This window comes from Bacillus rossius, chromosome 18, assembly GCF_032445375.1.
Source record: "Bacillus rossius redtenbacheri isolate Brsri chromosome 18, Brsri_v3, whole genome shotgun sequence".
Taxonomy (NCBI): domain Eukaryota; kingdom Metazoa; phylum Arthropoda; class Insecta; order Phasmatodea; family Bacillidae; genus Bacillus; species Bacillus rossius.
The window spans coordinates 23,160,090-23,187,942 of record NC_086345.1 but is presented as its reverse complement, the minus strand read 5'-3'; the positions used below and the strand labels follow the sequence as shown (position 1 = coordinate 23,187,942).

Here is a 27,853-nt window from a genome sequence, read left to right as displayed (position 1 = left end):
TCCCCCCCACCCACCACCCAACTTCCCCTCCACCAAAACCATTGAGCATTATTTGCATTCCCTGCCCGCTGCCTTGTTTAGGGTCATCGCTTCGTGTTATCAGCTGCGGCCTGTAGATCGTTTTGGCATCTAGTTGTCAACGCGCGTCTGTAGTGTAGCAGCTGTGCTGGTGTCTTCACTGTGAGTACTAATTCACTTATTCGATATATTCCGCGGGTTACCCGAAGGATTTTACATGACAACTCCCGTGAGGTTTTAGATATTACTATTCGGTTTATTCTCCAAGCCAGCATTTGCATTCAATCTGTACGGTTGGATATTGGCGACTTTTGTTTTCAACCCGGTGGTTGGTTCACACCTCAACATCCCTATTCCTATGTTCCACGGCCTTAATTTTTTACTCATGGTAAACGGGTCTCTACCGAGAAGAGTAGATGTAGTACCTTGATCCTACCCAATGTTTTTAGACTCGTTAATACGCTTCATTGCACCATTGCTGCTGGCACATCAGCTGAAGGCCACCCAAACAAATATATATATATATATATATATATATATATATTCCGCTGAGATATTAATCACCTATTGTTTGCATGTCGTACCGTCAAATCGCGGCATAAACTCTATACCCAACTTCGGGACCTAGGCTTGCCATTCCCAATGGCGTTACCCCTCCTTGTTACATACATCTGCTTGTGAGGTCTTGTCTTTTGATCTCTTAAGAAGCCCGCCTCGTCAGGGGTGTATGTGTGTTAGTGAGGCGGGATGATAATCGCGACGCTCGCTGGTGCTTCTAGCGCGGTGTCTCCTCTGGACTGGCGCGCAGTCTTCTCGTCGTGCGTATGAGCGGTGACCGTAACATTACATGGTGATTAAATAAACGCACAGGTGTAATGCAAGTCCCTTAAGTGCTTTCAAGAATATATACCAGTTGTTTTACGCTTACAATTTACTCTGAAAAATGCGTTTTAGCCATTTTGACTCTTCTAAAAAAAACCTGTTTAAAAACTTTACCCAAAATCAAAAGTAATTTTCGGCCCTCAGTGAACTCTTAAATGCTTATAGTAAGCTGACCCCGCTCGGATATCTCAAGTAGTTTTGAAATCGCGTTGTTTTTTTTCTGAAGCTCAGCGCACCGCGTGTGTGCCCGGGTAGGCGGGGCCCTTAACGTTCTACTCGAGAATGACATACACATATGAGCCACCTGTATATCCCCCCGGGTACCCTGTCTTTCTTTGGTGACCGGGTTATTAAACTGACTTTCACTCCTATTCCACGGCCCTTGTTTCCGTTGTTCGAAGGGCCTCGACCGAGAAGATAGCTTAGAAAGTAGTTCCTGCTAGGTGGTCCTATGATACTCCTCTGCTGACGTGCACTCCGCCTGGCATGGACGTCGCAACCGGGGGGGGGGGGGGGGGGCGGCTGGGGGGGGGGGGACACGTCCCCCCAATAATAAAAGTCTTTAATTTCGTCCCCTCCAATAATAAATTTAGTTTCGTAGTTATATTAAAAATATGATATCTTTGATACAACCCATATGCTGAGCATGGTGCATTTAGTCCAATCGTGGTAATGTGAGCACTTTTTAATTCGATCTTCGTGTAAAATCAATCAGGAGAGATACTATAATGATAGTGAATATAATCACTTTATTAGCTACTTATGTTTTGTGTACATGTGCGAAATATTCTTAGTACTGCTGCGGCATTTAAATGTAACATTCAGGTTTCTCCTGATGTTTAAATTAATGATTTTGTGTGGATATAGCACCAGCAGATATGTTAACTGTGTTTTTTTTTACAAATTTGTTCTCTGAAAATATATATTTTTTAAAAATAAATTATATATTGCAACCAACTATTATTGGAATATTTAGGAAAGAAAAATGCCTAAAAACCATCTTTTTGCACCTTCAAATCCCAAATTTTCCCGGGGGAGGACCCCCGGATCTCCCGTTCTTTTCCCAGGGGATGGATATTCCTCAAACAACTAAATCAATTGAAGTCCCCCAAAAATATATATCCTTACGACGCCCATGCCGCCTGGTACTGTATTCAGAACAGAGAAGATACCTGTACTACTGTGAACGCAGCGGGATAGGAGTCCAGCTTTGGTTTTGGTGAAATACAATCGCATTGTCGGTCACGTCCAATTATAGTTCTGGTTGTGGGCGCAAGCCGTTAACCACACAAACAAAAAAAAAATATTCCGCTGAGCCTTTTTTTTTAATGGTAGAAATCACTGTCCGAGTCGAGGTATTCTGTCTTGACGATGGTTGCTGAACAAACGAAGTTGTACCTAACCCACGCTGCATCAAACAGATGACCACCGCATTGCCAGATTCAATCGACACGTTTCGTACAGAAGACGTAAGGTAAATATTATAAAGTAACGGGAGAGAAATCGGCCCACGTTCAATGGATTCGCTACAAAAATCGGTTCTTCGTGACTGTTAATTGAAGTTGAAATTCCTAAAGTCCAAAATTCCTAGTTTTTAATGGCTAAACGGGTACCCCTTCCAAGGCCAAAAACGTGAAAACCGTGAAGAATTGAAAAAAAAAACCGTGGTAGAAATTATTATGCTACGTAACACTTCAGTTCTACATCAATCAAATCGTATTTTACTATAGTATCCTCAGTTGTGGAAAATCGAAAGAAAAAAAAATTGTCTAAAAAGAGCGAAAGGAATTAAAACTGCCAGTCCCAATTAAATTCCCACCCCCCCTTTTTTTACTATTTACCACAGAATTAACCACTTTCTAGAGCATTATAAGGGGGCTCTATCATTTATCAAGTACTTATTATATGACTTCTGGACATTCCGTCTCTCTCTCTCTCTTTTTTCTATATTGCGTGACCCTCTAAGCTATTAGACCGAGCTCAATCGATGCGAATGTTTATGATGTGTTACCCAAATTATTTATCAACTTATCCACTATTTCTCAAGCTTTGGTTCTGTTGGAGACGATACAAACAAATTGAATAATTTACAACTTTACATAGAATATAATACCATAATTAAAAGACCGAGATGAATTTTTGAAACAAAATAATATATAGGTCTGCATGTATCACGAAAGATAACTAAGGTTCATTACCTTTTTTAATTAAGTTTGTACAGATTCCTTAAAACATTTTAGGATACACAAACTATGATAATGTTCGCAGGCTTTCACGGCCATTTTCTGAGGTAGCTTGGCTTCTGGGTTGTATAGCCGTGTCCTTGGCGAATAATTCACCGACGTTTCGGTCGACATTGCAGTCGCCATCATCAGGGAGCAGTTACCTGCCATATATATCGCACAAAGTAACTTGGGAATAACCGTGGGGATTCGCTTACTGGATGCTTGTTTGTCGTCTTCAAAAAGCGAATTTTTAAGACGGGTAGTTCAGATATTGATAATTGGGTGTTTATTACAATTGCTTCGGTTAAATTTAAAGAAAATAAAATTTAAAAAGGAAATTAGGTAACAACGCTACTGGGTGAATCTGAATATTGTTTTTCCAAAAAAGAAGGTTTTTTTACGTTTTTTTTCAACTTTTTCTGCAGAAGACGTTGAGTTATAAGTAGTTTACCGTTTTAACTCATTTAAAATCATATTTAATTATCTCATTTAAAATCTTATTTAATTATCTCATTTAAAATCTTTTTTAATTATCTCATTTAAAATCTTATTTGAATAACTCATTGAAAATCTCATTTAAAATCTCATTGAAAATCTCATTGAAAATCTCATTGAAAATCTCATTTAAAATCTCATTTAAAATCTCATTTAAAATCTCATTTAAAATCTCATTGAAAATCTCATTTAAAATCTCATTGAAAATCTCATTTAAAATCTCATTGAAAATCTCATTGAAAATCAAAATCTCATTGAAAATTAAAATCTCATTGAAAATTAAAATCTCATTGAAAATCAAAATCTCATTTAATTATCTCATTTAAAATACTTTAAAACTGTGTTAATAGTTGATTAAGTTAGATAATTTGGTAATGGACAATCTCTTAAAACCTTTCGGACGATTAAAATTTTTTTAATGAATTTTTTTAAATGTAGCTAACCTAACCCAATGACCATTCTAATGATATCGCAGTTTTTGTAATATGGAAACCTAACACTACTCGTTAAAAGGGTAAAATACTGGTAGATTACTGGAAGATGCACTACGTCCTATAAGATAATGTTTCTAAAACACGTCAGGAAGTGGGGAGAAGAAAAAAATAGAAATATTTATTTTAATTTTAGACGAGATACTATTATTAAAATCACTGGCTATTTAAAACAAGAATATAATACGACTTGAAACATCTTGTGTACCTATTAAACTCAGCCAATTTTATACACACTCAAAAATTTTACTTGCTTGGAGCAAATTTTATGGATTCAGCTTGATTGTAATGAACAAATTTTTATGCACCGATTGGTTTAGTAAACGAGGAGATCATAGACTGCCAAAAAACATCGCGCCCTTTGGGCGTGAATTACTTACGCAAGTTTTTATCTACATGCCTGTGAAGCCACTGATAAATTTAAAATGAAATTACGCTTAATCTTGCGAGTAACTTGGTTTAAGATAAAAACACAAACCTTAAAGGTAAACTCGAATTGTTGAACTAGTGATACCATGCACATTCATTATCAAGATTTTTCACTGACTAGTATCTTTTAAAATTCGCTACGTTCTATGATTCATGCAATGAGGAATTTTTTCTATAGTATAATTTTCTGGACGAACGCAGTAGCCGTTTGTCTTATGAAGCCTATTTACTGTTTTCGTCTGTGCTGTCGCTTTTTATCCCCCCATAATACTTGTTTGTTTTTGTAGTTGTGTTCGTTCTGTTGTTCAGGATTATCTGTGTGCATTGTCTCGTCATTATTATCCCACCGTGTTTGTAAGTACTGTTATTTTTTTTGACGTGACAACGTCTAATAAATCGATGAACGCCGGCTGCACGCACGTAAAAGATTACCGTTACGCACATTGTCCCGTTACGCTGTGTCCCGTTACACTCATTACACACTTGCGCCGCATCTATCTCTCTTCCACTCGATTGGAACAACCATCGATTTGACTTTTTCGAGGCACATTAAACTTGAAACACTCCCATTCGTTTCCTACTTTTCCTATCATCGTCCTATCCTTAACAGAATAACACAGATCGGAAGAATTTAAATACCAAACATGTATAAAAGTTATAGTTAAAATAATCAGTTCGTTAAAGTAATAAACATATTTGAATTAATGAGTGAAAATAAAAGTAAATTTATCAATTAATTTGTATATTTTATTTCACTCCTTTTTTATAGTCATACAAAATAGTGATAATTCAATAAAAATGATAATTTTATTCATAAAAGTATGCAATCTTTTCATCAATGTTTTGTTATGACGTCACGTTGAACTATCGTCCGTAAAGCGACTTTACAGACAACCAATTTTTTTTTTTCAAAACTAAATTCCTTCCGTGGAATTTTCTGTTCTGATACTTAAAATTTGACAATCTCTTTTTTAGACTTATTCTCTGTGGGTTTATGTTTTCACAATTTTTTTTCTTATGAAGCATTTTTAAAGTTTTTTTTTTCCAGGACAAACGGCGCAAAAAAAAAGCAACGGAATTTGCCCGAATAATTGAATTAGATGTGAATTCGCCGGAATGCAGTCCAGTTTATAACGACTGGTTTGAACTATGATAGTTATTTAGTCGAGGCCGTGTGTGAACAGAACTTTATTTTTTTCAAGTTGTTTACTGAAACGGCGAGGAAGCTCGATCCAGTAAATTTAATAATATACGGTCGAGTAGCATTCACTGTGTGTATAACAAGTCACCTCACTCCAATGTTAACGAATTTTCACGTTAAAATTACAAATAACCATGTTCCCAAACTATCCAGGGAGATAACATAAATATTGATCGTTATCTTTGTAATTCTTAAACTTACGGGTGCAAGTTCACTTACTTTGAATATGAGCCGACAAGAATAATCTTGGTGTGAAAGGAAAAAAAAGATTTATCTGTTCCTTATTGCGTATAGATTTTTTACATCAACGATTTACAAATCGTATTTTCTAAATCGAATGTTTTTTAGGATTTATTTCCGTCTCTTATCACACAGATTCAATTCATTACTAATTTTTTTTTAATATTTGACGTTGAAATGCGATTGTATACGTTAAACGGAACAATTTCTCAATTGGAAAAATGTCCCTTTCCCTTGTATAAAGTTTAGCATGTCAAGGCCTAAATCACAATCTCCCAAACCTTCTGTAACTTGTTGCAACCACGTGTTTACTAACAGGCTGTTGTCTGTAAGCGCCCCGAGGAAATAACTTATTACCAATCTTTCGACGGTTGATGTCATGCCTTGTCAAATGCGCACTTGGTTCGTAGATTGTGCGGTATTAAGGCCCCTACCTACACGGGCGCAAACACACACGGTGCGCAGAGCTTCAGGAATAACGAACTCGATTTCAAAACTACTCGAGACATCCGAGTGGGGGTCTGCTTACGAAAAGAATATTAAAAGTTCGCTGAGGGCCGAAAAGTACTTTTTGATTTCGGATTAAGTTTTTAAAATGGAATTATTAGAAGAGTTTAAATGGCTAAAATGCGTGTTTCCGGAGTAATTTTCAGGCGTGAAACAACTGGTACAGATTCTTGAAAGCACTTAAGGGACTTGCATTACACCTTTATCTTCATTTCTCCGCTATGTGACGTCACGGTCACGACTCAAATTTCACAGTTATCCTGTGACTACGAGAAGACTGCTTGTCAGTTAAGAGCCTTGCGCTTAGAGGCGATACTGCACCAGAAATACCAGCGAGCGTCGCGCTTATTATCCCTCCTTACAAATACACACATACACACCGACCACACGGCGCCCTTAAGTGTGTGTGTGTGTTTCGTGACTTTTATCAAAATAAATATAATTCATACGATGCAAGGTATTTCCTTGAAATTCAAACTTTCTTAAATATTCCCTACAATGTGTAAATAATTTTTCTTGGCATATTTAAGAACGTTCTCCAAAATTTGTGTTTTTTTAGAACGTAGCTTTAAATTAAAATTGTTAAGCAGATCTGTAAAATAGTGTAGATAGTTTTTTAGGCTTTTAATTACTTTAAAACTGAAAAAAAATATATTCTAATGTACTAAGATTCGTTATTTTTCTTTTAACCGCAGGCGATAATAAAATTTTGACTAAGGTTATCTCTACTTGTCCATAGAATCGCATAAGAGTGTACATCAGTTAAGATGATTTTTGAAGAATATGCATAAATGCTCGATAATTAGCGGTTCTTTTTGGTGAAAGTTCCGGAGAAAATTATTGGATACACACGTGGAATAACGTGCTTTTAACCATTTTTAACTGGATCGAGTAAGTAGAGGTACTTGCACGTACATGTGTAATATTTCGCTTAACAATCCGCTACTTCGAAACCTGAAACTAAGAGTACGGATATTGAATTGTACGTTGAGCTTGGACATTGCATAGTAGGTACATTTGCGGACGGAAAGATTTTTTTGACGTGACAAGGTCAAATAAATCGATGAACGCCGGCTGCACGCACGAAAAAGTGTCCTGTAAAGCACATTGTCTCGTAAAGCACATTGTCCCGTTACGCTCATTGTACGCTTGCGCCGCATCTATCTCTCTCCCACTCGATTGGAACAACCATCGGTTTGACTTTTTCGAAGCATATTAAACTTGAAACACTCCCATTCGTTTCCTACTTTTCCTATCATCGTCCTATCCTTAACAGAATAACACAGATAGGAAGAAGTTAAATAGCAAACATGTATAAAAGTTATAATTAAAATAATCTCTTCGTTAAAGTAATAAACATATTTGAATTAATGAGTGCAAACAAAAGTAAATTTATCAATTAAATTGTAGATTTCATTTCACTCCTTCTTTGTATCCATGCAAAATAGTGATAATTCAATAAATATGATTGAATTTTATTCATAAAAGTATGCAATCATTTCATCAATGTTTTGTTATGACGTTGTCACGTTAAACTATCGTCCGTAAACCGACTTTACAGACAACCAATTTTTTTTTTATTTCGTCGAGAGTTAAATACGTATTTGTTTTCGCTTTGAAGTTGCACGAATAAAGTAGTCTTACTTGCTACTGACTATGCACAGTATGTAACTAGGTTCGTTTGAATCGTAAATCCCCTTGGCATTCTGGGAAATGCATCGAGTGAGCCGGAGTGGCTAGGTTACGTCACTCTCTTCCTACCTAAGTGATCCGAGGCCGATTAAAGGATGGGATGGATCCGTTTTTTTTTTTTAAGTGAAAACTTCTTTAGCCGCGTTGAGCGATTTTTGGTAGGGGAAAAACTTACGGGTTCGCGTCACCGACATGCTAGTGACGTGTTGAGCCAGACTGGCGAATCGCAGCGGCCTGTGCACATGTACTCGCATATATACACTAATACATTGTATATACTTGACTGTATCGTGTGCGTGTTGGACTCTTTTTTTTTTTTTGGATTGGTAAAATCTTGTGAGTTCGCATCACCGACATGGGTGTAGTAGCAGTAAGTGAAGTTAATTTGACCGCGTGAATATACATGACCTAGGTCTGACATCACTGGTAAGTCATAGCTAGGTAATGAATTTTTACGTAATTTTGACATACCACTGACATTTTGTTCTGACTAAAAAAATGATGTAAGGATAAATGATAATCATGCTGACATCGTACTGATATAACATCAAAATCATTTTCTTACGTACATTTGACGTAGAAATGATGTCATATTGCACATTTAAAAACGAAGTTTTAAGTTTTCACTTCTGTTGACAGTCCCCATCACTGGCTATTTTTTCTTCTCGTAAGTGTGTGTTCAATCCATGGACTTCGGAATTGCAAGGAGATATCATGACGTAGTTGAATTCACTCTTTTTAAATCCCACCATATCCACATTGTTCCGCGCCCGAACATTGCAGAAAATGGTGATGTCTGGCGAGGGTAGCCTTTATTTCACAGACGAGAGAGCCACACCCGAAGTTCCCCGAAGTTCATTCTCGCTTTCATTTTCCCGTTCCATCTCAATGTATAAACCGGTGTGCCATTAAATTTTGCGGTCGATTAGGATAGGTTAGCTACATTATAAATACTTTAAAACGTTGCGGTAGGTTGGTTATATTAGGTTAGTATAGCTACATTAAAAATACTGTGAAATCATTTTATGGTTGCTTAGCAAATAACTTTTTAAAATGTAGCTATCCAGTGCTAGGAAACCGTTTACATGATTACACAGTATATTTAATGTAGCTATCCTAACCAAATCAACCGTCCAGATTGTTTTAAAGTATTTATAATGTAGCTAACCTAACCTAATTGACCATTAGTTATCATGAGTTACAATGAACAAAAAAAAAACCGAAGATGCACGATCGGGCGTTCGGCTCTCTCGTCTGTGAAAAGAAGGCCTCCCGTCTGGCGATGGTTAGCAAGTATGAATTATAATCTCCCGTCTTAAAAGAAGACATTAAAACTGTTTTCCACGATGCAAAAAACCAAACTGCAGCCAATATTTTAGGGTGTCTTAACCAGTGTGGCTCAGCGATTAGCTGAAGAAAAGAAACTGCTTCACGCAGTTAGCATGTAGTAGTGCAGACGTACCAACACCCCCTGGTATAATTGTAGTGGACGTAACATTGGGTCGATGAGTTAAGGGAAGCCTTCTTTTCACAGACGAGAGAGCCAAACACCCGATCGTGCTTCTTCGGGTTTTTTTTTTTTGTTCATTGTAAATAAATATGGCTGTGTTGATAAAAGGAAAGACCATAAACAAGGCAACGGTATTTATTTGTACGCCGCCATATTTTTAGTTTGCCGTGTGTCCGTGAATGTTTATTTTGGACAACTCGTGATAACTAATGGTCAATTAGGTTAGGTTAGCTACATTATAAATACTTTAAAACATTGAGGACGGTTGATTTGGTTGGGATAGCTACATTAAAGATACTGTGAAATCATGTAAAGTTATTTGCTAAGCAACCAAAAAATGATTTTACAGTAAGTATTTTTAATGTAGCTATACTTACCTAATATAACCAACCATCCACAATGTTTTAAAGAATTTAAAATGTAGCTAACCTATCCTAATCGACTACAAAATTTAATGCCACACCGGTTTATACAATGAGATAGAACGGCGTATGACGTATGAGTCAGCTACAACCCAAATAAATACACCTGTTGTGGTACGGAAAAAAAAAAGCGAGCATGAACTTCGGGGAACTTCTGGTGTGTCTCTCTCGTCTGTGAAATGAAGGTTTCCCATGAGTTAATGGGTGAACACAGGAACGCGATATTTTTTTAAAAATTGAATCAAAGTTAGTCCTATTAAACGGCAAGACGCGCGCACGATATCTGCTACGGCATTCCACATAACAGGGATCCAGCGTATCTCGGGTGTCCGTGGAAAAAAGTCTGGCTATCAACTGAAGCATTTCCGTACCTAACTATGATCACTTAAAACTTTCATGCCTCCTCTACACGTGCTGCATACTTACCCATAGTTTTTTAACGTTTATTTATTTTATGTACCTTCTTGTATATATTATTAAAAATGTGTTTACTACTCTATTAACCCCACCTTTCTTGAAGCTCAGAAAATATAATTAATCTATTTAGTTTCCATTAAATACTACTTCTGAACAAATATTTATATTGCTAATAAAATTTAAATAATTTTATTTATGGTTTCAAAACTTTGTAACTGTAAGACTTCACTTCAAATATAGGTTACTAACTTCATCAATAATAATGATGATGCAATTGTTCTTTTTCTACTGATATATTATTCAAACAATAACTCCAGTTCTTTGCAAAAATTTGTATTAATAAAACTTTTGTTGTGGAAGAAATACAGTATTTATTAACTTAACTATAAAATAATACCAGACACTTGTTCGTGTTCGCGAGAGATATGTTAATTTTAAAAACCATCAGTAAATAGTTGATTTATTTCAACTGTTCTTATTTTGTTTTTTAATGTTTTTGTCATAGTGTATCTAACCCTGTGCAGTTTGATTCGTGGCTGATAAAACTCGTGTAATATTTTTTTCGTAATCATTGGTAAACAGGCCGAACATTGTTGAGAGTTCGTTAGGGTTTTCTCGGGATTATGCACCACGCGCCAGTTTTCAGGTCAGTGTCGGCTGATATGGTTCGGTGATAGGTTTTATCTGTAACGGTTTTTAATCAACGTTAAGTCAAGTAAACAGTGCATTAGTCTGGAATTCCCACGCTTTTAGATGCAAACATTGCTGTATCTTAGGAAAATCTCTTTGGTGCGCAACATCTTGACTGTCGGTAGTTTGGTAGGTGTAATTTCGTGAATGGAACGGAAATGTGTAACCACGGTGCTGCAATCTGTGGCGAATGGCATGAACCAAAGTTCACAAAGCCAAAGAGAAACTTCGAAATATTTATTAACTGTTTGATAAATTATTAGCAAGATGGTCAGTATTTTGAGTAAAATTTTCTTGTCAAAAATCAGGACCTTAGTCGGGGTTTATCGAGGCCACGACACCCCGGGAAAAATCTGGAGCTCGGGCTTTGTGTCTACCCCTCGATACAGTCAATTGGGTTATATAGGGGGTAGTGGTGTCTTGTGAGGTATTGAAATATTTTAAATATTATACCCAAACACAATAAAAATCTCTCGGCGATCGAGGCCTTTGCTCGGACTTTGTGTCTTCACCTCGAGACAATCATCTGGGAGTTTAGCCGGGGTTTAGTATATTTTTTTCCGCGCCCATTTCGCTTTTATCGAAGCAGTTTCGTTGTGAAATTTTGAAATTTCGCTCTTCAAATGGAATGATTCGATAGTCGACGTAGCTGCTCCGGCAGCGAATTCTAGCGGCGGGTGGGGAAACTACGTGTGATTCGCGTCCAGAAATGTAGCTGAAAACACAATTTTCGAAAAATTCGCACATTTATCACGCTCTACATTATTTAAAAGAATTCTTATGTTAGATTTCTTGTCCCAGCTTCTATTGTAACTACGTATATTTGCAACACGAGATCACAATAATTTGCTCCTCACCGAGGTTAGATGTTACCCATCACTGGCTATTACTGAAAGTCTCGCTCTCGTGTAATTTTTTTTTCACGTTAAATTTCATTTAGGTATTAAATTTTCTATCAGAATATTTTTGACGTGATAACGTCTTATGACTCGATGAACGCCTTCTGCACGCACGAAAAAAGCATGACTCATTGTCACGTTCCGCCTGATCCGAGCGTGCATAAAATCGGCCAACAACCGTGCGAGAAAATTTTCTAGAATATCAAACAGGTTAATGTCATGTCAAGATTTTATATTTACAGTAATTACAGATAAACTTGTTGACGTTTTCAATTAAACTTAAACGAAATGAAAAATACATACAGCGCATACTTTTTGCATAAATAGCTGCCAAAGTTACATTTTTAACTTTTTTCGGGTTGTACAAGTAAGGAGAAATTAATTTATTGCAGAACTGAAAATTTTTTTTTAGGTCTAAATGCATTGCCACTGGTTACTTCAAGAAATGGTTTCAATTCATTTCAGAAAATAATTACTTAATTTTACCTGGCATTTCAAAATTCTCAAATTTGTTACGATTTTGACAGCCAAGAAACATGAAATGAGTTTTTGTGATAGAAATGCACATCTACAATAGCACTGCGGGTGTCTAAAAAATTCAACACCACCGCCCACCCCCACACGTACCGCTGACCATAAGACCCGGCCACCGATCTTCAGACCACGCCCAGCCAAAGGGCCGAATCTCACCATCATCAGAACTTCAGCATCACTAACAACTGTGTACCACAAAAAAAAAATATCAAGTCCCCAACGCAGTGGCGAATCCAGGATTTTGGTTTTGGGAGGGGCTTGACCCAGCTGAGGCTAGGCTTTATCAAGGCAAACACTAAAACAATAGTGGACCCAGATGCATTTGGAGGGGGCTTGAGCCCCTTAGCCCACCCCCCTCCCCCCTTCTGGATCCGCTACTGTCACCAAGGACTCAAATAGTTGAAAGGGACAGTAATCCGTATGTATTAAAAATTGTATATATATTTCATGTAAATGTGTCAGTTGTCTCCCTACATGTGAACATCTGTATTTCTTGCAAAAAAAATACAGTGAATTTTCGGCGGGGTGGACCCCTGGGGTTTCCCTCATTAAAAAAAAAAAAAAAAAAACTAAAAGATCTATTCCGATTTTTTATTTGCTGGTAGTTATTGGCCCGCCCAACAGATAGCGACACATGTCGCGTGAAACATGGTTTCAGTTTCCACTGTGAGAGTCTCACTTCTTTATTTCCCTCCTGAGCGTCCTAACCGTGGGGGGGGGGGGGGGGGGGGTCCTTCAATTTCGTCCCCTCCAATAATATATTTAATTTCGTAGTTATATTAAAAATATGATTTCTGTGATATAACCGATATGTTGCGCATGGTGCATTTAGTCGAATCGTGGTAATGTGAGCACTTTTTAATTCGATCTTCGTGTAAAATTCAAATCAGGTCCGATACCGAATACAGGTATGTTAACTGTGCTTTTACACATTTGTTCTATGAAAATATTTTTTAGAAATTATAAATTATATATTGCAACCAACTATAATTAGAATATTTAGGAAAGAAAAATGCCTAAATATCACCTTTTGCACCCTCAAACACCAAATTTTCCCGGGGGAGGTCCCCCGGACACCCCGCTTTTTTTTCTTCCAGGGGATTGATATTCCTCAACAACTAAATCAATTGAAGTCCCCCCCCCCCCCAAAAAAAAATATATCCTTGTGACGCCCATGATTTCCCTCCTTGTTCTGCGGCTATCTTGTTGACGCGCGCGCCTCGTGTGTCATGCTGCAGGGCGCTGCCCCCACCACCACCAGCAGCACGCGAGTGGACCCTGGACCAATAGCGACTCGCAGCTGCGGGCCCCCCCCCCCCGCGAAGATGCCAGGGGTCATCGACCTCCGCCTCGCGCCGTCTTCGGCCGTCGCCGCTTGGCTGCGCCACCTGTCTCTGGTAAATATACCCTCCTGGGGTGCTGTCACAACTTAGAAACACACAAGTTAGAATCTTCTAAGTTAAGCCTGTTCTAAGTTGTGCCTGTTCTAAGTTGTGCCTGTTCTAAGTTGTGCCTGTTCTAAGTTGTGCCTGTTCTAAGTTGTGCCTGTTCTAAGTTGTGCCTGTTCTAAGTTGTGCCTGTTCTAAGTTGTGCCTGTTCTAAGTTGTGCCTGTTCTAAGTTGTGCCTGTTCTAAGTTGTGCCTGTTCTAAGTTGTGCCTGTTCTAAGTTGTGCCTGTTCTAAGTTGTGCCTGTTCTAAGTTGTGCCTGTTCTAAGTTGTGCCTGTTATAAGTTGTGCCTGTTATAAGTTGTGCCTGTTATAAGTTGTGCCTGTTATAAGTTGTGCCTGTTATAAGTTGTGCCTGTTATAAGTTGTGCCTGTTATAAGTTGTGCCTGTTATAAGTTGTGCCTGTTATAAGTTGTGCCTGTTCTAAGTTGTGCCTGTTCTAAGTTGTGCCTGTTCTAAGTTGTGCCTGTTCTAAGTTGTGCCTGTTCTAAGTTGTGCCTGTTCTAAGTTGTGCCTGTTCTAAGTTGTGCCTGTTCTAAGTTGTACCTGTTCTAAGTTGTGCCTGTTCTAAGTTGTACCTGTTCTAAGTTGTGCCTGTTCTAAGTTGTGCCTGTTCTAAGTTGTGCCTGTTCTAAGTTGTGCCTGTTCTAAGTTGTGCCTGTTATAAGTTGTGCCTGTTATAAGTTGTGCCTGTTATAAGTTGTGCCTGTTATAAGTTGTGCCTGTTATAAGTTGTGCCTGTTATAAGTTGTGCCTGTTATAAGTTGTGCCTGTTATAAGTTGTGCCTGTTATAAGTTGTGCCTGTTATAAGTTGTGCCTGTTATAAGTTGTGCCTGTTATAAGTTGTGCCTGTTATAAGTTGTGCCTGTTATAAGTTGTGCCTGTTATAAGTTGTGCCTGTTATAAGTTGTGCCTGTTATAAGTTGTGCCTGTTATAAGTTGTGCCTGTTATAAGTTGTGCCTGTTATAAGTTGTGCCTGTTATAAGTTGTGCCTGTTATAAGTTGTGCCTGTTATAAGTTGTGCCTGTTATAAGTTGTGCCTGTTATAAGTTGTGCCTGTTATAAGTTGTGCCTGTTATAAGTTGTGCCTGTTATAAGTTGTGCAATTCCTAAGTTGTGCAATTCCTAAGTTGTGCAATTCCTAAGTTGTGCAATTCCTAAGTTGTGCAATTCCTAAGTTGTGCAATTCCTAAGTTGTGCAATTCCTAAGTTGTGCAATTCCTAAGTTGTGCAATTCCTAAGTTGTGCAATTCCTAAGTTGTGCAATTCCTAAGTTGTGCAATTCCTAAGTTGTGCAATTCCTAAGTTGTGCAATTCCTAAGTTGTGCAATTCCTAAGTTGTGCAATTCCTAAGTTTTGCAATTCCTAAGTTGTGCAATTCCTAAGTTGTGCAATTCCTAAGTTGTGCAATTCCTAAGTTGTGCAATTCCTAAGTTGTGCAATTCCTAAGTTGTGCAATTCCTAAGTTGTGCAATTCCTAAGTTGTGCAATTCCTAAGTTGTGCAATTCCTAAGTTGTGCAATTCCTAAGTTGTGCAATTCCTAAGTTGTGCAATTCCTAAGTTGTGCAATTCCTAAGTTGTGCAATTCCTAAGTTGTGCAATTCCTAAGTTGTGCAATTCCTAAGTTGTGCAATTTCTAAGTTGTGCAATTTCTAAGTTGTGCAATTTCTAAGTTGTGCAATTTCTAAGTTGTGCAATTTCTAAGTTGTGCAATTTCTATGTTGTGCAATTTCTATGTTGTGCAATTTCTATGTTGTGCAATTCCTAAGTTGTGCAATTTCTATGTTGTGCAATTTCTATGTTGTGCAATTTCTATGTTGTGCAATTTCTATGTTGTGCAATTTCTATGTTGTGCAATTTCTATGTTGTGCAATTTCTATGTTGTGCAATTTCTATGTTGTGCAATTTCTATGTTGTGCAATTTCTATGTTGTGCAATTTCTATGTTGTGCAATTTCTATGTTGTGCAATTTCTATGTTGTGCAATTTCTATGTTGTGCAATTTCTATGTTGTGCAATTTCTATGTTGTGCAATTTCTATGTTGTGCAATTTCTATGTTGTGCAATTTCTATGTTGTGCAATTTCTATGTTGTGCAATTTCTATGTTGTGCAATTTCTATGTTGTGCAATTTCTATGTTGTGCAATTTCTATGTTGTGCAATTTCTATGTTGTGCAATTTCTATGTTGTGCAATTTCTATGTTGTGCAATTTCTATGTTGTGCAATTTCTATGTTGTGCAATTTCTATGTTGTGCAATTTCTATGTTGTGCAATTTCTATGTTGTGCAATTTCTATGTTGTGCAATTTCTATGTTGTGCAATTTCTATGTTGTGCAATTTCTATGTTGTGCAATTTCTATGTTGTGCAATTTCTATGTTGTGCAATTTCTATGTTGTGCAATTTCTATGTTATGACAGTTCAGTTCTAAGTTAAGTGTGGTTCCCTACCCTCCTTCCGTGTCCGGCAGCCGATTTTTCTGTCCCGCTCAACTGTTCTTACCTGGACCTTATCCCAACTTGTCCAGTAGTTTTCTTGCTTGCTTTATTTGATCCCCGCATGACCTGGCCCAGGGTTTTCCCTGTGTACATGCAGGTTTCACTTGGGTCACTTTGGTTAGCTTTTAGGCTAGGCAATCAAAGGGGCGTCAGCCATGGCGCCAATCGCATTTTAAGAAATCGGAAAGGGTACCTTTCCAGTTTCTAACCAGCTGTACTACCGCCACCAAAAGTATGAAAGGTATCCTTTCCAGTTTCTAACTAGCTATACTACCGCCACCAAAAGTATGAAAGGTACCCTTTCCAGTTTCTAACTTGCTATACTACCGCCACCAAAAGTAAGAAAGGTACCCTTTCCAGTTTCTACCCAGCTATACTACCACCACCAAAAGTATGTAAGGTACCCTCCAAGAGGATACAATTCAGACCCCCTCCCCTTCGGCATGTCCATGAAAGAATGTCCAAGTTTCAGTGGTATGTTACAACAAAACATAAATTCTATTCAAGGTAAACAATTTTTTTTCTGACGTGAAAACGTCTTTAAAAGTGCTTCCATAGTGGGAGGCAATTAAAAAAAACGAATGATGACAAAATAGGGAAATACAGTTTGGTGTTGCAGCTACATATGTCATCTCCATCCAAGATTTAATTACACCACTGGATAGCTAAAGGATCAAAGAATTCGTCACGCTAAGTGAGGACTGTGACGCATCGCGCGCGGTGGAGGGGGAAGCGCCGCCATTTTGAGGTAATTTTTCTGCGTTTCGAGATTTCCATTTAGTATAACTTTTGACTCGGAGAAGCTACGACGTTCGTTTGGGTTTCAATCGTCAGCTCTCGTCAAAATCTATCGATTGCATGTATAAAACAGTAGTGTAAAATAGTTGCAGTGAATATATTTGGTGTTAAAATAAGAAAAGCATATTTTATATAAAAAATATTACCTGTTACGTGCACGTATTCACGCACAACACACGGCCGTGTCCATGACACAACCACACCCCATTTATTTTTTACAAATGTCCAATATCCCACATTTTTGTTAACACGTCCGGAGTAATGAAAGCAATAGCCTATTCAGCGCTGCAGTGCCAAAATTTCAAAACTATACTTATTGAAGAAAAAACACCCCTCGTAATTTTATTTGGTTTTTTGAAAGGGTGACTGCGTTAGAATGATTTCGCGCGTGTTTACTTAAATATTGCATTTCAGGCTTGAACCTTTGGAAGTGACTTGTCAGATTTATTAGCATTCTTCTGCGAATTGATGACTTTATTGATGTTTTTGACGTGATAACGTCTTATAAATCGATGAACGCCGGCTGCACGCACGATAAAAGTGTCACGTTCCGCCTGAGCCGAGCGTGCAAGAACCGGCCAACCACCGTGCGAGAAAAATCTTCTATAATATCAAACAGGTTGAGGCGGGCTTTACTAACTAATTGTTCGTGATTATATAGGGTCGTTACCACAACGCCGAATGCCAAATTGACCGCAACGCCGACAGCTAGAAAACTGCTGTGTACCACAACGCCGAAATACAGTAACGCCCAAAAATGTATCTGCGGGGAGGAGGGGGCCACAGCAGCAAAATGGAAAACAACTGAATGAATTTGTGTGCTAACCTTACCTAACCTAACCTTTGTGGCTGTCCTGCAATGACATTTTTAGGTGTTAATGTATCTCGGCGTTAATGTATCTCGGCGTTGTAGTAATTCGGCGTTAATGTATCTCGGCGTTGTAGTAATTCGGCGTTGTGGTACACAGCAGTTTTATAGCTGTCGGCGTTGTAGTCAATCTTACATTCGGCGTTATGGTTTTCGGTGTTATTGTACGTTCGGCGTTGTGGTATTTCGGCGTTGTGGTGCGTCCCCGATTATATATTCAAACAAATTATTTAAATTATATTTTTGCAAAAACTGTAAATAATATTTGAAAAATAGAAAGTATGCAATTTTTCTTATGACGTTATCACGTAAAATAATCGTATGTAAACAGACTTAACAGACAAACACCCCCCCCCCCCCCCCCTTTTTTTTTTTTTAAGTATGACTGCGTTCGAATGATTTCGCTTGTGTTAACTTGATGGTGCATGTTGGATGTAAACCTTAAGATGTGACTTGTCGGTTTTACTAGCGGTTTTCTGCGAATTGACGACTTTTTTTTATTTTATTTTTTTTTGCCAGGACGCCTGCTCGAGGATCGGTTGGGTGCTGACGAAAGCTGAGTCGGTGATGGGACGTGTGCTGACTGCGGCGGAAACGTGCGTGTGCTTGCTCAGCTCCGAGGGGAAGCTGACTCTGGCCAAGCCGCCGCAAACAGTTCAGTGCTGGTTCATCTTCTGTCCTTGTCGCGCACTCCGTTCAGAGGCCCGCCTCGTCAGGGGTGTATGTGTGCTAGCGAGGCGGGATGATAAGCGCGACGCTCGCTGGTGCTTCTAGCGCGGTGTCTCCTCTGGACTGGCGCGCAGTCTTCTCGTCGTCACAGGATAACTGTGAGATTTGAGCGGTGACCGTAACATTATATGGCGGAGAAATGAAGATAAAGGTGTTATGCAAGCCCCTTAAGTGCTTTCAAGAATCTGTACTGATTGTTTTATGCCTAAAAATTACTCTGAAAACACGCGTTTTAGGCATTTTAACGCTTCCAAAAAATACAGTTTAAAAACTTAATCCGAAATCAAAAGTACTTTTCGGGCCTTAGCGAACTCTTAAATGCTATTCGTAAATAGGTCCCACTCGGATATCTTGAGTAGTTATCAAATCGCGTTGTTTTTCCTGAAGCTCTGCACACCGTCTGTGTGACCAGGTAGGCGGGGCCCTTAAGAGGCCACTCCAGTGTTTCAGGGGCACTACGCAACCCGCGTTAACCTCATAAGATTCAATGCTATTTTCATTTTGCTTATAACTTATTAACTAATATAGATTTCGAAATGATGCTTGCTTGATATGTAAGACAACGATGCTCTTATCAAGGCCCCTTTCTTCAAAAACGTGCATAAATTATGGTTCAAACCTAGTCAATACACTTATGCATATTAGTAAAGATTAGAATAAAACAACCTAGCAATAGTGAATACAAGTAATTTTTTATTTTAAATTATTTGTTATTCAGTTATACCTTCCTATATCGAAATAGTTTTCTCAGTACTTTTAAATTTTTAAGTAATTATACACTTTGGAAGACGATAAGCGAATTTCGACCTCTAATTTATCTACAGATAGGTTCAATAAAGCTTGTTACTCGAAAAATAGATCTCGATTTTTTTCGATAAATCGATAAATATCGGTATTTTCGATAAATCTCGATATTTTCGATAAATATCGACATTTTCGATAAATCTCGAAATTTTCGTTAGATCGATGTTCGTCGATGGCACATCAGTTCTTCTGGCGACATTTATGCTCTCTGGTAGAACCGCCGCGTATCAGCTGATTGCTGATACAGGGTCAACGCTCCTTGCAGATAACAACCACAAAGCAAGCCTCAATGCTATATAGTTAAAGCTCTTATATATATATTTTTTTGGAAATTGGTAAAATGTACGTACGATATTTAAAGGCAACATAACCTAAAGTCGTTAACTTTTCGACAGTAAATGTTGGTTACCTTGATTTTTTTTATAGTCGCTCGTTGCTGGTAATATTAACCATATGACGATAAAGATTTATTTTTTCAGTACGGAACAACAAAACACTATGTTAAAATGCTTTTATCTTTTGTTTCTAATATTGAAATCTGCACTGCCGCAATGTTTGAGCGCTGAAAACCATAATCTCATAATCATTCATGCGAGCAAAGCACACACAAATTTTTTTGCTAGAGCTATGCTTTTTTTCATTTATACCAAAATATCTAAACCCCAAGTATATTGTGCCATTGTAATCAATACGCCACCCAGTTAATAAATCATTCGATGAATTCTGAATCAAGAATGTCAGTATATATTATTTTTGACGTGACAACGTCTAATAAATCGATGAACCCCGGCTGCACGCACGAAAAAGTGTCCCGTTACGCACATTGCCCCGTTACGCTGTGTCCCTTTACGCCCATTGTACGCTTGCGCCGCATCTATCTCTCTTCCACTCGATTGGCCTATGAATCTACTATAATATTAAATTTGTTAATGCGGTCTTTTCAAATGTAGCTTTTAAATTTATTACTTTAACTAAACTATTTTTTTATTAATTAATTTTTTATTCGTAAAAGTATGCAATAATTTCATCAATGTTTTGTTATGACGTTGTCACGTTAAACTATCGTCCGTAAACTGACTTTACAGACAACCAATTTCTTAATTGAAAAATCTTCACAGCTGATAGTGTACGTCGACGCAATGATTAATTGGAGCGTAACGAAAAGTGCAACACTATGGAGTGGGGCTCTCGACGCGAAGTATCGGATGTTATGTAGGCTACATAAAGTTCTTAAAAAATGTTGCAGGTGTTTATAGAAGTTTCCAGAAGAAATGTAGGGTTTTTTTGAAATCTACCTACGCCTCGTAGGCTGTGCCGAAAGGTTTTTTTTTTAAATGAACGTTACAGTTTTTTTTTTTAAATTTCGCGAAAACGTTTATTTGATCTGATAGTCCCTGCAGAAACGGGAGATGCAGCAGAATGTTAAATCTGCCAGCCCTTGAAGTACCGAATATGCTGTTATTTCATCTCCTCGCCGTCCAATCACATGCCGGCGGAAGCCATCAAAGTTTGCAAACTTAACCCCCCCCCCCCCCTCCCCAAATACCAGAAAGGGGGCAACAAGTTTCCGCTTTCAACGGAGCGCGGGGCGGTTTTCCAGAACAAAGTAATATCGCTCCGCTTGAAAGATCGATGCACAAGTTTTTAGCGACTTCCCCCACCACCGGACGGAACTCGCTTTAAGTTTTGAAGTTTTCATTCGGCGCTGGAAAGTTTTGAGCTGCGGTGGCATCGTATTTTGTAACCGGAGGAAAAAAAAATCGAAACCACGCAGGCAGGCAATTTCATCATTGAATAAATACCTGTGGCATATGTCTCGCGAAGCCTTGATCGGATATTTCGGTAATAAGTTTTCTTAGTCTCAGCTAAGAAGTTCGTTAATGCATTTATTTTCTTCCTTGGTTCATATTTTTTTTTAATTCACTTAACACCATGTGCGTCGCCTTTTTTGAATTTCAATGAAGTTTTGGATGAAAAATGTTTCAAACCTTTCAGAGCAGAATAAATAAATAAATAAATATATATATATATATATACATATACATATATAATATATATTATATATATATAAAGAATTAAAAAAAAATTAGGTGTTGCAAAGCAAAAATTCTACATTTCAGGGTCTTTTTAAAGTGTGATAACTCTGTATCTATTGCATCTGCAAAGCTCTACCACAGCTCTTTAGAAAGCTTATATTTTTTATTTTAATTTAAAAAAATTATAACTTAAAATCGAACATAGCCAAATTTTAGTTAGCTAAAAAATATTGATGGTTGCTAGTAACAAATTAATTTTTAATGTTTAATTTGCTTCCGAAAACTAATTTTCTGCTAAGTTCCTATTTTCCAGGTATAAAAAAAAAGGTACGTGGGGAAGGGATTATAATTTTAAATTTCGAACGATAGTATTTATCATTAGCTTTCTTACAAATTAAATTTATTCTTGTTACTTTAAGTAGTTTGGGTAATAAAAGTTTTTGAGTGTATTTAAAACTGTGCTTGGCACACAGTTTTTCATTGCCACATAGTAAATTTTATTAAAAAACTAAAATAGCGTCATTAAACAAATAAATAAATAAATAAATAGATCTGAACAGCTTAATTTAAGTAAATATCGGGTGTTTGTAAATATCGTGTAAAATTTAGTCCACGATCTATTCACTCAAAGGACAAAATTATATATCATAAATATGTGTCCTGGAGTTCGTACAGTGACATGATAAAGAAACACTGAAAAAAAAAATGTATCAATTAATTATACACTCAGCTTAAAATTAAGGCTAAAATATCGCAAAATAATTTTTAAGCTCGAACGGAGGCATTAGATAACTTATCAGTCTTGCATAGTTTAGTATTTCTAATATTAATAAACACTTTAAGACTTTTTTATTACCAGGGTATAATTTCAGAACGCTGAAATGTTTTTCATGTGTTTCGTTATATATTTTTTTTTAAATTTAAGCAATGAATTATATTATACCTGAAAATTTTTATTTTCTTGCGATCAATTGGTAAACACATTATCGTAAAAAAAAAAAATTCAAAGCATTCATGAGGACTGCCGACAGAAGTGAAAACGTGTTAACAATTTTTACGCAAAAAATATTATCACAACCAACAAATTTGTTTAATCACGTTAGTAACATAACTCCTCAATTACTATAAAATTCACATTCCATAGTAATTGTAGGTATAAAAAAAATTATTATGTTAGTAATTTTTAGGTTATATAGTTACAAAGACTCCGTTTTCTTCGTTATTCAAACTATATATCTATATGATAATATTAATATATCTTATACTCACTTTTTACTGCACAGTAATTGTATACTTAAGATTTAAAATAAAAATTGAAAAAAAAAAACACAATTTGAACACTAATAGGAACAGATATAGTGTGTCGTTAACAAGTCACGTTCACGTGACGATGACGATTTACATGAATTTACTACCTATCCAAACCTTCCCATAGAAGTTTTCACTTAAAAAAAATTATCAATTAATTACACGCTCAGCTTAAAATTAAGGCAGGGCTGCAGTGTCGATTTGAAACGCTTGTCGAGTCGCCAGCCAGGGCCGGATTTAGGGCAGGGCAACCGGGGCGAAAGCCCCGGGGCCCCCACAAACGGAGGGCCCCCACAATAGAGACTTCGGAAAAATATCTTTCAAATTCCGACAAGTAAACACTAGTAAACATCTTTTCCTTTGATATTCTTTATTCGCTGTTTTACCTTTACCGACAGAACTTTGTACATACATGATTATATTATTGTTAAATATTAACAGAAATATTCATTAACACTAAAATTTAATTTCATGTAATTCTAATCTCCGATTATATTTATGTATGTTTTTGTTAATACTAAAAGAATCTACTTGATTTCAGAATAAATTATTTATTGGAAAACTCGACTGAAAAAAAAAATTGTTCCTTTTTATTTGGAAAATAATTTGGGGCCAGGGGGCCTCCGCTCCTCTGTTGCCCCGAGGCCTCCAGACCTCTGAATCCGGCCCTGTCGCCAACCGCCCTATGTCCGCTCTCTGCGCAGGTGCTGGCCCGACTGAAGTGGTTCGCCCGCCGGTCGCTTGGAGCGCTGCTGCGCCGCGCATGCGCGCTGGGCGCCGCTCTCTTCTACTACACCCGGCGCGTGACGCCGTCCGACCGCAGACCTGTCGCGACCTGCGCGTCTCCGAGTGAGTAGATTCATACGGGGGCAGTGGCGGATACAGAAAAATCTCAAGGGGGGGGGGGGGGGCGCAGGTCTACCTCTTCCACACACTCCCTTGTTACGTCACCTTGGTTGCTTGGATGCAGCCAGAGATCTTCTTTCAAGCTCTATCCGTTTCATTTACGTCTCGCCCGAATATTTGCTGTTGTTGGTGCATAATTGTGTGCTATATGTAGTTAAAATGGCCAATTGTGCAGTATACAAATTTCAAAATCACTACAGAGAAACTAAAGATTCTAGTCGCATGCAAAGCTTAATAAAACGTTATTCAAACTGTTTCCTAGACATGAAGTCGTTAAAGGTAGGTGTATGAATGTGTGTTGTATAACATCGGCGGCCGGGTGCGCGCCCTCCCCTTGCCAAGAACCATGCTTGGTGCTGGGCTGCCCTGGTCAAAAGGGGGGGGGGGGGGGCTGCGCCCTCCCTATGAATCCGCCACTGATACGGGGGAGAAACTCGAATTACCGAGACTGAGACCTAGTTTTTTTTAAGTAGTTATGGACCCGTCCACTAGATAGTATTTTTTTCATGATATATTGCTGACATAACTACATTAATTTATTAAGTAATGTACAAGCTATTATCAGGCAAACAAACCAGTGAAAATTCACTCTATTTAAGTAGCCACTAATTTTGTGGTGTGTAATAGAATGAGGTTTTTGCACCTCCTACTCCTTTATTTATTACATTACGGTTTATTACAAAACAGCATTAAGTATTTTCGCATCGATTAAATTAGTTTTGCGCCGCCAAGGAAAAAAAGTTTGTATGAGAACCTCTATTCCGATTTTTTATTTGCTGGTAGTTATGGGCCCGCCCAACAGATAGCGACACATGTCGCGTGAAACGTGGTTTCAGTTTCCACTGTAAGAGTCGCACTTCTTTATTTCCCTCCTTGTTCTGTGGGCATACCATTTGTCCGAATGTCAACTTCTCCGAATGACCACTTCGCCGAGCTCCTTTTGTTCGAAGGACCACTTGTTCGAGCGGCCAACTCTCCCGAGCTTTTTCTCAAGTGAAACTTCTTTCGGCGCTAAAATCTCAAGGTCGGATTTCAAAGCAACTTTTTCCGTGAAACTTTTGATTTTTTTTTACACTAAGTTAATCTAAGTGTGTTTGTGTGTGGGTGAGGGGGGGGGGTGGACATCCAGGTTAGGGAAGGACCTAAGTGTGTCTCAGGCCGAAGCCTTGCGGGGTTTTGAGGGCTCCGCCAACCCGGGCACAGAGCTTTAGGAAAAAACAACGCGATTTCAAAACTTCTCAAGATGTCAGAGTGGGGGTCTGCTTACGAAAAGCATTTAAAAGTTTCGCTAAGGGCCGAAAAGTACTTTTGATTTTGGATTAAGTTTTAAACTGGATTTTTAGAAGAGTTAAAGTTGCTAAAACGCATGTTTTCAGAGTAATTTTTTAGGCGTAAAACAACCGGTGCAGATTCTTCAAAGCACCTAAGGGACTTGCATCACACCTTTATCTTCATTTCTCGGCCATATAATGTTATGGTTACCGCTCAAATTTCACAGTTATCCTGTGACGACGAGAAGACTGAGCGCCAGTTTAGAGGAGACACCGCGCTAGAAGCACCAGCGAACGTCGCGCTTATCATCCCGCCTCGCCGACACACATACACCCCTGACGAGGCGGGCTCCTTAACCATGCAGAACAAGGGCGCGTGCATCGTGTGCTGATTGGGATTTATCGGCCAGTCGTGGCTGCAATTGGCTCCCCTTTGGTTGCCTGTCCTAAAAGCTAACTAAAGTGACCCAGGTGAAACGTTGCGAAAAAAGATGTCTGACGCTAATAGGTTGCGGACGGTGCAGAGAACTCGTTCCCTTGTCATGCTGCAGGGATAGGATGGTCCATGCCTGACATGCTGGCATATAGTAAGGGAGTGTTTGGGCAGAAGGAAGCACAACGGTGTTTGAACTTATTTTGAAGTGACTAATAATTTATGTCTATTTAGGAAATTGTGTTATTTCTCTTTTTCTCTTACGCTCTGCCGCTTAACCCCTTACAATATACTTAAGTCTAGGTTTGAATTGCCAAAGAAGTTTCACTTATATCGCATGTACTGATTTACACGTGCTCATTTTTTTTAAAGGTGAGGGTTCAGTACATCCTGTACACAATTTTTTATGAGTACGTTTATGAGTAAGTATCCTTATAAATAAAATTGTCACACCAAAATATCAGGGAATAGTAGACACTTAGAACGCCAAAGTCTAAACATATAAATTTAAAGCAATGATTCTGCTTGAGGAACTAAAACTGAACTTACAATATTTTGGTTTTTATTTAGTTACGGTTTTTAATATTTTTTTTTAAAAAGTAGCATCTGTCGGCGAGTGCAGTAATAATAGGTTATGTTAGATATTTTATTGCAGTTATTTATATGAAAACTTATTCATAATTACATTTAAAAGAAACATTAATGTGGTTTTCATTGCTTATTACAACAACGATTTCAGAAATAAAGGTTAATTATTCTTCCATTTTAAAAATCTGAATACTAGTATAATTTAAAGTATTTATTATTTTATTATTAAAATAAAAATGATTAAATTTTATTCATAAAAGTATGCAATATTTCATCAATGTTTTTTATAACTTTACGTTAAACTATCGTCCGTAAACCGACTTTACAGACAACGAATTTTTTTTCTTGAGTCAATTGTTTGATGAATTCGTTAAAACAAGTCTATAAACACATGTATATTAAAGTTTTTAAATGCATGAAAACTGTGTGTCGAACCACGCGTGTGGGTTTTTGCCGCACTATTGTTTTTTTTAACCGGAAATTGATTGTTTCGCAGCGGAGGTACAGCCGGAACCGGAAGCGGAGGAGTGCGCTGAATGCCGGACCCGAGCGGAAGTGCTGAGATACCGACGGAAGCTGCGCAGGGAAAGAACTCAGAACTTCTAGAGAAGACTCGTGCTCCATCGATCCATTGAACATTCGAACTCGCTCAGTATTCATCTATGTTAACACGAAACAATTATTTTATAACTTTTTTTTACTAACGATGTATATTATTGTCTTAGCTTCATAGAACATTCATTTAACTTAATATTTTTTTTTTACTTTTTTTTAACTTAACAAAGAATAATCAATTGTAAATGTAATTTTAAATGTAAATTTTAAAATTTTTGTGGTTTTAAAAATGTAGGAATAAAGAAAATTTAAAAAAAAACTGGATGCTTTGCTTATCTGTAACCATCCCTATTTAGGCAATGTTTATTTCGTTAAAATTTCTATAAAAAAAATTAGTCCGCAGTGATATACGCTTTATGAACTATATATTTTACCCACAACTTACCCATTTTGTTCAAAAGATTTTAATTTTATCATTAGTTTGTTTACTTTTCCATGACGATAATACACAGTTGCATATTCCCCCCCCCCCCCACCAAACCCAAATAATATATAATTTTGAGTAAAAGTTATTTCAGCCATGGCCAACTATACATATCATGTTCTAGAGTTAGCAGTTACATCTAATTGTTTGTGCTTGCTCCTGAACGTAAAATAAAAATGGGGTGTGGCTGTGTCAGCTTCTCAGAGTCAAAGGTTATACTAAATGGAAATCGAAACTCAACAAAATGACCTCAAAATGGCGGCGCTTCCCCCCTCCACCGCGCGCGATGCGTCAATGTCCTCACTTAGCGTAACGAATTCTTTGATCCTTTAGCTATCCAGTGACATTTTGGATGGAGATGATAGATATGTAGCTGCAACACCAAACTGTATCCCCCAAATTTGTAATCATTGTTTTTTTTTTTAAATTGCCTCCCAGTACGGAAGAATTTTAAAGACGTACTCACGTCAAAAAC

At 37.7% G+C, this 27,853-nt stretch overlaps 1 protein-coding gene across 1 annotated transcript; it reads left to right on the top strand.

The window, feature by feature from the left end:
• Positions 1–54: 54 nt before the first annotated feature.
• On the top strand, positions 55–27,213 carry LOC134541066 (uncharacterized). The gene is made up of 5 exons (XM_063384209.1): positions 55–180; positions 13,891–14,049; positions 18,784–18,918; positions 23,846–23,990; positions 26,836–27,213. The coding sequence occupies exons 2-5, from the start codon at positions 13,978–13,980 to the stop codon at positions 26,943–26,945; spliced, it is 462 nt and encodes a 153-aa protein (XP_063240279.1). The 5' UTR covers positions 55–180; positions 13,891–13,977; the 3' UTR covers positions 26,946–27,213.
• The last annotated feature ends 640 nt before the right edge of the window (positions 27,214–27,853 follow it).